Source organism: Pteronotus mesoamericanus, unplaced genomic scaffold (assembly GCF_021234165.1).
Source record: "Pteronotus mesoamericanus isolate MK-2021 breed Mesoamerican mustached bat unplaced genomic scaffold, CSHL_Meso_final scaffold_128, whole genome shotgun sequence".
Classification (NCBI taxonomy): Eukaryota; Metazoa; Chordata; class Mammalia; order Chiroptera; family Mormoopidae; genus Pteronotus; species Pteronotus mesoamericanus.
Genome location: NW_026555305.1, coordinates 576426 through 587778, shown reverse-complemented (window position 1 = coordinate 587778; position 11353 = coordinate 576426). Strand labels below are relative to the sequence as shown.

The 11353-nt window shown below is 43.6% G+C and overlaps 1 protein-coding gene across 1 annotated transcript; it reads left to right on the top strand.

The window, feature by feature from the left end:
- The first annotated feature begins 898 nt into the window (after positions 1-898).
- On the top strand, positions 899-11099 carry LOC129082414 (putative zinc finger protein 56). Its single transcript, XM_054588121.1, has 3 exons — positions 899-1069; positions 3643-3756; positions 10827-11099. Exons 1-3 carry the CDS (start codon positions 899-901, stop codon positions 11097-11099), a joined length of 558 nt encoding a protein of 185 aa, XP_054444096.1.
- The last annotated feature ends 254 nt before the right edge of the window (positions 11100-11353 follow it).

The following is an 11353-nucleotide window of genomic DNA, read 5'->3' as shown; positions in this document are numbered from 1 at the left end:
TTTTCGAGATCTCCTTTGGACCAGGACGTGTTAGGTCTCAGTAGCTTTCTGGGTGAGTGTGGGTCTTCTCTCTCGGAATCATGTGGGAAAACCCCCTTTTCACCTCAAAGGCCTCTAGGAACCGCCGTACCCAGAAGGCTGTTCAGGTCTCAGCCAATAAGGCTCAGAAAAGGCCTCTCCGTGGGAGCGAAACGCATGTGGGCGGGACTTCCGTCGCGCTGCTGGCGGGCATTTTGTCTTCCCTCAGGATCACCTAAGCGGTCGGGGGGAGGTGAGCGCTGGACCGCCGTGGAGGTGCACGTGGCAAGGAACCGGAGAGACCTGGTCGCTGTGTTACAAACGTGATTGTGAGGCTCCGTGACTCCGCCCCGCTGACCCGCGCCTGGTCCGGGATGGGGACCGCGGTGCCCTGCGCTAACACCTCGCCTGCCACTCCTGCCCCACTGCGCCCACAGAGCGCGGCGTCGGTGGATTCGCTGAGGCGCCCGGCTGAGGTGAGTGCGCGGCCCCGGGCCCTCCCTCCTCAGCCCACCGCGCCCTGCGTGTGCGGGGCGCCCGTCACGTCCGGCAGCCCCGGCCCCGGCGTCTGGGATGTGAGGCGCTCGTGGGTGACAAAAGCTCTTGGGGATGGGAAAGGGCATCGGGCTGAGGTGCCGCCGTCTAACGACGCTCAGGGGACGCTGACTCTGAAGGACCCGCAGACTGGGGTCGGCCTTCCATCTGCTTTGGTCTGAGGCGGAGTCATGTCCTGAGTCGGGGGAGGCAGAGGGGCTGCGCCTTCATTCTGAGGGTCGTGAGAGCCGGGGAAGGTTGTGAACGAAGAGGGGACACAGGCTGTGACTTGGTTTTCAAAGCTTTTTACATCCTGCTGAGGGAGGAAACTGACTGAAGTCTGGGGATGAGGATAGTGAGGCATATGAAGAGGAGCCCTCGTCCAAGGTCACAGGGCCGGGGAGAGGCTGCACTAAGGGGACACTTGGCCGGAGGTCGCCAGACCCCAGGGCTGGGATGGAATGCGGTGAAACCTGCTTACCAGGAGCTGAAGGTGGTTGACTGCTTCTTCCCACAGGTTCTAAAGTTGAAACCCTTTATGTAAACTAGACAAGGAAAGCCTGAGTGTCCCACTGCCTCCCTGGTAATGACACTACCTTATAGTGTCTAAGGACTGTTCCCTTGATAGTTTCCCAGCCCTGGGGATGTGGGGACCCTGGGGATACCCCAATTCTGAGTGCAGATCGTAGGTAATATCAAGGTGCTCCCAATTCTGGTGTCAATGTAAAAAACATTCAAATCTTTAGAGACTTTTTTTTTTTTAATGTTTATTTCAGCCAAACTGACAGTGGTTGTCAGGAAAGAAAAATCTCAACAGAGTGAATAAATGCTTCGGAGAATGGCATATTTACCACTTCTTTTACACATCAGGATCAAAAGGGAAAACATAAGTGGGGAACTTGAAATCCATTGGTGATAGGTTAGACAGGCAGAAGAAAACAAGGAAACTCTCTAGTATTCAATAAAAAGTAAAAATGTTCATTTACATTGGTTGGTGTAAGACAGTTAATATTTAATTAACAATAACAGTGAGTGTTGTGTTTTGATTTTTTGTCTCTTATTTGGTGCAGTGTTTGTGCCCTGAGGGGTAAGAAAAAAGGAAATTAATCCTGTCATTCCAAAGGAATATTAACATAGGTGCAAAAATACAAAGATGGGCTCAGTTAAGGTAAAAATTGACCTTCTTCAGGGAAGATACAGACCTAGACATGACTACTTACTGTGTCTTGCTTTTAGTTAGAAAGTTTTAATTTCAGAGCATATGTAGGGGTATTTTTGGTCTCTCACTTTATAAGGGCATCATGGAGGACTTTCATAAACTGGTCAAGTTTAGTTTGGGCCCTCCCCTCTTTTTTTTTTTTTTTTAAGATTTTTATTCATTTCTAGAGAGAAGGGAAAGGAAGGAGAAAGAGAGGGAGCAATACATCAATGTGTGGTTCCCTGTCATGCATCTCCTACCAGGGACCTGGCCCATAACCTAGGCATGCACCCTGACTGGGAATCGAACCGGCAACCCTTTGGTTCGCAGGCTGGTGGTCAATCCACTGAGCCACACCAGTCAGGGCAGTGCCCACCCTTTTTTTTGTCCCAGTCCACATAGGCAGCCAGTGTAAATGTTAAGGCAGGTTGTCTGGGAAGAGACACCTGCACCTGCAAATACTTGAAGATGCCACAGAACCGGGAATAGGTACTCAGGTCTCCTTTGTGTGTGTTAAAATAAAGGAACTGCCCTGGCTGATGTGGCTCAGTGGGTTGGGTGTCATCCCACAAAGTGAAAGGTCTCTGGTTCAATTCCTAGTAAGGGCACGTGCCTGGTTTGCAGGCCAGGTCCTAGATTAGGGGTGTGCAAGAGACAACCAATAGGTGTTTCACACATTGATGTTTCTCTCCCTCTCTTTCTTCATCCCTTCTCCTCTCACTAAAAATAAACAAAATCTTTTTTAATAAGTTTTTTTAAAGTTTTCCTGACAACAAGGAGCAAGGGGGACAAGAATCAGACTTGTAAATGGCCAAATAATAATTTGGGTACCTACTATGGAGATATTAGGGTATTTGCTTAAGAGAAAGGAGTTGGTGTGTCCTGGGTTTAACAGGCTCCATCTGGCTGCGTAGTAGAAAACAGATTTATGGGCATTAATAGAGGAGGCAAGGAGTGCTGGCTTAGGTGAGTTCTATGATCCAGAGGAGAGCTGATAGAACGGAGTTGGGCTTCAGAGGTAGGAGAAAAGGTTGGATTCTTGGTCCATCTTTTATTTTTTTTATTGTATTTTTTTCCATTACAAATTTTCCCCCTCATACCCTCTTCCACCTCCATCTACCCACTCCCCCTGCCATTTTTTTTAAGAATGGCAAGTAGTTTCAGATTTTGCAGCTGCAGGAAAGAAAGGAAAGGGTTCAAAACCACCCCAGTGTTTTTGGTCCTAGCAGCTGAAGCAGTGGAGGCTCCATGAACTGGGCTGGGGAAGATGGCAGTAGGTTAATTCTCACTGGGAATATGAGAAGGTTGTTTGGGTTCATACTTTTAAAAGTTTCAAAGAGCAGTGAGTGGAAACATCTAGCTAGCAGCTGAATACATGGGTCTGGAAATCTGCGAAAGGGTCAAGGTAGGAGTAAAGCAAAACTGGTGGCTGTTTTGTGTTATGGCAAAGGTGGTAGAGCTGAGGGTGTAACCTGGGTGTGTGGATGTGAAGGAGGTAAAGATCACACAGTGGTGTGCACGGCTAGAGGAAGTGTGACCTCATGGTCCTGGTGTAGGGACTTAAGGGTGAAGCATAAGACCATGTTTGACTGTGTCTTGTAGACATGATCTGGGAGACTCAGTGGAATTGCTTGACTGATAGGATCGGGCCCTGCAGGCACGGCCCCAAGTTGAGATGGCACTTACCTGCCCCACTTTCTCTTATCCTACCTGACTTTGCTGAGAGCAAGGTGAATGATTAATGAGACTATGGTGAGACGGTAGGCATCCCTGGCACCAAGCACTGGTGTGTTTTCCCAACTAAGGGCTCTGCAGGGGTTTGAGTGTGGGGAAGAGTAGGATTGCAAGGTCTCAGACACATTTTTCTGGATTATTTGTGTTAATTCTGACAGGTTGCTGTGACCTTTGAGGATGTTGCCGTGTATTTCTCCAGGACAGAATGGCACCTCCTTGATGAGGCTCAGAAAATCCTGTACCTCGATGTGATGCTGGAGAACTATGCTCTTGTATCATCACTGGGTAAGATACTCACTCTCCCCACCTGCTCTTCTTTGGCTTGCCTGTGCCCCTCTTTCCTCAGAGCTGCAGTTTGCTTCTTCTGTTCTGAGCTCTAAGGGTCCTGACCAGGCTTGTACCCAGGAAGGAATGGACAACAGCAGCTGGTCTTGGGCTTGTTGCAGGAGATTCAGTTCTTTCTGACAGAGTAAAGAATTATACAGATTAGCAGTCTACTGGCATGCAAGCAGAATTTATTAGTAATAAGTTCTCATTGGAAGAAAGTGGGTCTTGCTGCCCTGGCTAGCGTGGCTCAGTGGATTGAGCACTGGCCTGCAAACCAGAGGGTTGCCAGTTTGATTCCCAATTAGGGCACATGCCTGGGTTGCTAGCCAGGTCCCCAGTAGGGGGTGCATGAGAGGCAACCACACATTGATGTTTCCTTCCCTCTCTTTCGCCCCCTCTTCGTCTCTGTCTAAAAATAAAAAAAATCTTTTTTTAAAAAATGGGTCTTGCTGAGTTAGGGCTAAAGAGCATAGGTGCAGGGCAGGGCAAGGTAAGGGCGGCAAGAGGAAGGGCAGCTAAAAGCATCAGGTCCTTTGTCCTGAGGATTTACATAGTCAGCAGGATGGGGGTAGGAGAGTTACATATTGATTGATGGGTAAAGGTGGTGCCAGCTTCCTCTTTGGGGGGACGTGACTACCCAAAATTATATACATATTGGGGGGTTGTTAGTTTGAATTCTTACCTTGCTCCAGACCACATTTGGTCATCTTGTTGTAAATGATATGTGACAGGAGGCAGTTAATTAAAGTCAAGGAAGTTACCCAAAGTTATTTATGGGCTCTTTCTGTAAGCACTAGGTACCCCCTCATAAAACAGATAGTGATCAGAGGCAGGGAATTAACCAAAGCTGTTTTATGAACCTTGTCTTCGGGCACTGTGGACCCCCTCCCACCTTCCTTCAGGCCCTGGGATGAAAGCGCAGTTTCAAAGGTTTTCTTTCCCAGATAGTGGAAACAATACATAGAATTTCAAGGACTGCCCCCTCCCATGCTAACATTATGTTTTTTGTGATGTTCAGAACACCCGGCAATATTATTGGACCGGGCTCAGGACTGCGGAGGTAGTGGGTGAGACATTTTCCCTCCTCCTCCCTGCCTTTTTTGTCTGTCCTGCCTGACAGGCTCACCATTGATGCTGTCTCCAGGGGTCCTCCTTTTTGCTTCATTGCCCCAAACTTTAATAAACTAACTCACATTTTCAAAAACAAATGAAAATCCTCACTCTCCCAGTGACCTTGACTAGGGTTTATATATCCCCATGTCCTTGTTCCCAGGGTGCCGTCTGTCCTCACATCTGGTTTGTGCACACTGTTTGCTTTTCTAGACTTCTGGGTAGATCCTGGACTTGGCAGGGCTAGTTTGCTTGCAAACTTCTCTCCCTGCTGCCCTGATACCTGCTGTACTGATACCTGCTGTACTGAACCCTCATAGGGAAGGATTCGACATCAGTAGTGTTGCCAGAATCTTAATGGATTTCTCCCTGATTAGTGAAAAAAAGCATTTTTTTATATTCCTGTTGCTCATTTCTATAACTATATATATTTTACCCTCACTGGAAAATATTATTATTGATTGTTAAAAGAAGGGAGGGAGAGGTAGAAACATCAATGTGAGAAACAAGCGGGGATAGGTTGCCTTCTGTACATGTCTTTTTAGGGGTTCAAACCCACAACCTTTTTGTGCACAGGCCAGTGCTCTAACTAACAGAGCCACTTGGCTAGGGCTGGATCAAATATTATGCATATATTTATGAGTTCTGTTTTCTCAGTAGTGTTTTCAAACTTCAGTAATTCCTTATTGCTTTCCAATAGCATGATATACTCATTGTTGAAAGGGGAATATTTAAGTTGTCTGTACTGTTTCTTTGCATTTTCTGCCTTCGGATCTCATGTTGTTTGCCTAATGTGCTTAGGTGCTCTGTGGTTGGGTGCATAGTAATTATAGTTGTTATCCTCCTGCTCTCTTTGGTGTCATTTGCATGGAATATTTTATATCTCTTTATTTTCAGTGTGGTTGTGTCCATAAAGATTTAGTGAGTCCCTTGGAAGCAGCATATATTGTGTCTTGTGGGGACTTTTTTTATTTTTTATTTATTGGAATACAAGGGAAGCCAGCCAGGCATTTATGTATGTATTCATTCATTCATTCATTCATTTATTTCTAGAAACTACTTTATTTCCAAATACAGTGGACATACAGTATTATATTAGTTTCATGATTGGACATTGTGTAACTTACTATGTAATCATCTCCATAAATCTCACACCCATCGAACACCATACATAATTAGTGGAGTGTTATTTTTTTAAAAGATTTTATTTTTTTTTAGAGAGGGGAAGGGAGGGAGAAAGAGGGGTAGAGAAATATCACATGTGTGGTTGCCTCTTGCACGCCCCCTACTGGAGACCTGCCTTTCCTATCTAGTTTCTATCCCTGGCGTGTGCCCTTACCATGGCCATCAAACCAGCAACCCTTTGGTTCGCAGCAGGCACTTAATCCACTGAGTCACACCAGCCAAGGTGTAGAGTGTTATTGACCATATTCCCTGTTAGGGTTTTAGGTAACTCAGGCTGTGAAACTATTCACAAAGAGAAGAAAAAGTAAAGTTCTTATTCATTCACTGAGAAAGAAGAGAGGCAAGTTGTAGAGAGGTGCATCAGTACTCAGGGGTGGGGACTTTGAGCTTTTATTGGATTATACTTGGATTAAAAAAGGTTGGGGCTTCCTGTTGTGTGCCCCTGGGCTGTTGAGGCTGCAGTTTGTTCCAGTGTTATTTTCTGCCTATGGTGGTAGGGAGTGGTTAGTCACTTTCTGTTCTTGCTTTTCAGTAATTTCCAGTCCTGGGGGCTTATGCTCAGAAGGGTAAAATGGCAGTCATGTTTAACAATGTCGTAGGCCTGCTCCACAAATGGCACCACGATAGGAAAGAGTGCAGATTTTATCTTTTCATTTCTTCTGCTTTACTTTACATCCCCATGATTATTCAGTGACTGCCAATTTATACTTTTTTTAAAAAAGATTTTATTTATTTTTAGACAGAGGGGAAGGGAGGGAGAAAGAGAGGGAGAGACACGTTAATGTATGGTTGCCTACTGGGGACCTGGCCTGCAACCCAGGCATGTGCACTGACTGGGAATCGAACCACCGACCCTTTGGTTTGCAAACCAGTACTCAATCCATTGAGCCACGCCAGCCAGGGCTCAATATGTACTTTTTAATCCCTTCACCTTTTTCACCCATCATGAGAACTTTTTAGGCATTTATTTGAGTCAAACTGGTGACAATGGCCAGAAAGCAAGATCTCCAGTGCTTTTGTGTCTTGTGTTTTTTTTTTATCCCTTTAGCCACTCTACATCTTTTGATTGGAGAATTTCTTGAAGAACCAACCTTATCATCTTGTCATTGTTTTCTGTCTATTTTGTAGTTCCTTTTTTCTCTTCCTATCTTGCTGACTTTTTTTGTGATTTCATCCTTTTCTCTAGTGGTAATGCTTTCATTCCTTCTTCTTTTGTGTATGCATTTCCCAGGATTGTGCTTGTGGTTTCCTTTAGACTCTAGAAAGCAGCTCATACTCTCAACAGTTTATTGTAACCTGAAAACAGCTTCACTTGCATGCAAAAACTCTGCCACACCACCCCTTTATACATTTTATGTCGCAATTCACATCTTTATATATTATGTCTCTATTCACAAATTATTGTCACCATTGTTATTCTTAATACACTTTATTTTTATTCTATATAATAGAGGTAAATAACATATACTTCACCAGTGAACTCAGTATTGTGAACTTGACAAACCCGGCTTTACCAAAGGGTTGTACAATTTGGTATGTTTCCTCTTTCTATGTAATATGCCTTTATTTCAGCTGAAAGATTTCTTTCTCTTCCTTCCTTCCCTTCCTTCCTTCCTTCCTTCCTTCCTTCCTTCCTTCCCTCCCTCCCTCCCTTTTCTTATTTCTGAGAAAGAGGTTTTTTCAGTTAAGTATTGTGGTTTGCGGATGTTTTCTTTTAGTGTTTTGAATATATGATTTGATATTCTCTGAGTCTGCAAAGTTTCTTCAGAGAACTCTATTGCTGGCCTTATGGCAGTGTTGTCCTTACATGAGGAGTTTCTGTTCTCTTTGGTCTTTCCATTTTTGTTGTGCTTTTGATTTTTGATATTTTTATTATAGTGTGTCTTGCTGAAGTCCTGTTGGCATTGAATCTGTACAGGGACCTGGGAGGATCTTGTACAGATTCACTTTCTTTTTCATATTCTGAAGTCAATCTTTAGCTCATTTTTTAAAATAAATTTTTACATTTCTCTTCCCCCTCCCTTTTATCTGTCTCTCATTTTCTCTTTTTCACCTCTTCTGGGACTTCCATAATACAAATTCAGGTTATCTCTATGGTGTTCCAAAATTCACATAGGTTGTCTTCACTTTTTATTCTTTTGCATGGATGATTTTAAATCACCTGCCTCTGAGGTCACATATTCATTTTACTACTTGATTTTGTCTGTTCTTGAAACTCTTGCATTTTCTCATTTTATTCACTACTTGATTTTGTCTGTTCTTGAAACTCTTGCATTTTCTCATTTTATTCATCATATTCTTCAACTCCCAAACTTCTGTTTCATTCTTTTGTATGATTTCTGTATTTCTGAACCCCATGTTTTGTTCCCATATTTGTTTGCTCATTATGTTGAGTTCCATGTGTTTTTGCTTTTACCTCACTGAAGTTTTTAAAAATGATTATTTGAATTATATTTCTGGTAATATATACACCTCCATTTTTTGGTTTAATTCACATTAAAATTGATGTTCCTTATGTGATTTTATTTGATATTTCCCTTTGTCTTAGTGTTCATGTCCTACATTCAATTAAACAATTACTTTTTTGGGCTAATAGGACCAATTATGTTTAGAGGGGTAGTTTTATCAGCATGTGCATACAAGAGTGTTTGCTAGGTGGTGTGTTGTGTTTTGGGCTGATGACAAGCTGTACTTCCCATTCTTCTTGCTAACCCATGAGCCAGGTCAGCATAGTGAAGATTGAAGGGGTCCTCAGTGCCCAGGGCTTCAGCTTTTCAAATATTTAGCAGTCTCTTTAGAAATCATTGGTGGCACAAAACATGGCACTAAAGTTAGTGGTAGCACAAGCACAGTGGCTCCAAAGTTCTTAATCTTTGTGTTTAGAATCTAACCATGTTTGCTAAGCCAGTCTTTCCTGCTATTCCTTTACATAGCTCTTGATATTATGCTCCACTTTGAAGCCCTTGGGGAGAGGCTTAAGATACCCCTTTCCTGAAGGGATGCAGTTTATCATGGATAATTGCCTAGTTATTCTAGAAGAGGGTTGAATATTTGTGTTTTTTATTCTGCTGTCTTGCTATAGTCACTCACATAAATCTTTTCCTTTTGGTTTGTACAGAGTTGTTCTATGACACTGTTGGTTATTCATCTCTTCTGCTTTCTCTTTGGAGTTGCGTCATCAATATTCCACATAATTGCTCAATGAGGAGTGACCTGGAAGAGTCATTTGTGTATCACAAGAGGGACAGAGTTCAGCCATGACAGATTGGGCTCACAGGGGGTCTGGCACTGGGGGAGAATTTGATTCCAAGGCTTTGTTAAAGCATAATGAGGACCCTGTTCTCTTTAACTATATTTGTCACCATTGCCAGTGACCACACCCTAATCTACTTGTCCTTTCCCAGTGTTGGCACATTGCCAGTTTGTTTCTTTTAATAGTTTTCCTTTCTATCCTGACTTCCAGCCATGGATAATCTCTGCCTCTCTAACCTCTACACCACAGCCATTTCTCAGAGGAGTCTCTTTGATGTGCTCTCCAATTTTGATCAATGCCTGTTGCACCTTGAAGTGTGCACATATTTCTCTACAAACCTTGGACAGCATCTAGTCTGCTGTGATTGATTTTCGTGGTTTTGCGCACATTCATAGTCCTATACACAACCTTACATCACAAGCAGGAAGGGTTTTGCAAGTAGCCGTTAACAGTGGAACAGTTTGTAAACCCCGCCTCACTATTCCTGTGTCAGTCGTGTCCTAGTGTCCTTCGAGTAATGAGGTGTCTATGATTACTGACCAGAGGGGCTTCATCAGAGACTGTCTCACTTGCCTTAAAAATCATCACGTTGAATCACGCCACATGTTACAGATGCAAATTTGTGATGAGAAAACCCATTCCCTACAGGTCAGTTTGTACTTCACTAGCATTTGTTTTTGTTTAGGTTGCTGCTGTGGACCACAGAATGTGGAGGCACCCGCTGAACAGAATCTTCCTCAAAGAGTCTTAAAGTCTAAGTATCTTAAGTCAGAACTCCCTTCCCGGAAGAGCCACCCCTGTGAGAGTTGTGCGTACGCCTTGAGAGACATTTTCCTCTTGGTCGACCAGCAGGGAACACAACAAAGGCCAGCACTGCTAAGGTGTGGGGCATGCGCAAAACCATTTTACTTCAGTGCAAAGAGTCACCAGCACCAGGAGCAGGACACAACAAAGAATTTTTTTATGAGCAGTGTAGACAGGGTTTCACTTGCAAAGAGCTGCAATTTCCATGTGTCATGGAAGCCTTGTATGTGTAGTCAAGTTGGAAAACGCTTCTCCTTTAGCTCAGGACATCTTGAAAAACTGGCTACACCCACCATGTACAGGGCAAACAAAATCTCTAAGACTGGAATGGCTTCTCATAGTAGAAAATATCATTATACCCAAAGAAAATGTAAGAAAGCCACTGACTTTAATAACGCATTTGTTGAAGACCAGAGCTTTCTTACAGGAAGACAATGTGTGTGTTGTGAATGTGGAAAATATTTTACCAGAATCTCTGCCCTCCGTGTTCATCAAAGAGTTCACACTGGAGAAAGGCCTTATGAGTGCAGTGATTGTGGGAAATCTTTTACCACTAGCTCGCTTCTACATTATCATCAGAGAGTTCATACTGGAGAAAAGCCTTATGAGTGTGGTGAATGTGGGAAATCTTTTTCCTGGAGCTCTTCCCTCCAATGTCATCAGAGAGTTCATACTGGAGAAAGACCTTATGAGTGCGGTAAATGTGGGAAATCTTTTAAGAGAAGCTCTAACCTTCGTGTTCATCAGAGAGTTCACACTGGAGAAAGGCCTTATGAGTGCAATGAATGTGGGAAGTCTCATACCAGTAGCTCTAACCTCCGTAGACATCAGAGAGTTCACACTGGAGAAAGGCCGTATGAGTGTGATGAATGTGAAAAATCTTATACTAGTAGCTCTGCCCTCCGTAGACATAACAGAGTTCACAGTGGAGAGTGAGGTGTATGTGGGAAATCTTTCATTATTATCTGTGCTCTTCATTTTCAGCAGAGAGTTCACACTGGCAAAAGACCTTATGAGTATTGTGTATATGGGAAATCTTTTGCCTCTGGCTTACAACTTCATTGTCATGTGAGAGAGTTCACCGTGAAGAGAGACCTTATGCATGCAGTTAATGTTCCTTTGTTATCACTGACCTGTTCACATTGGATAAAGGCTTTTCGAGGACAGGGAATGTAGGAAATTCTTTCTGT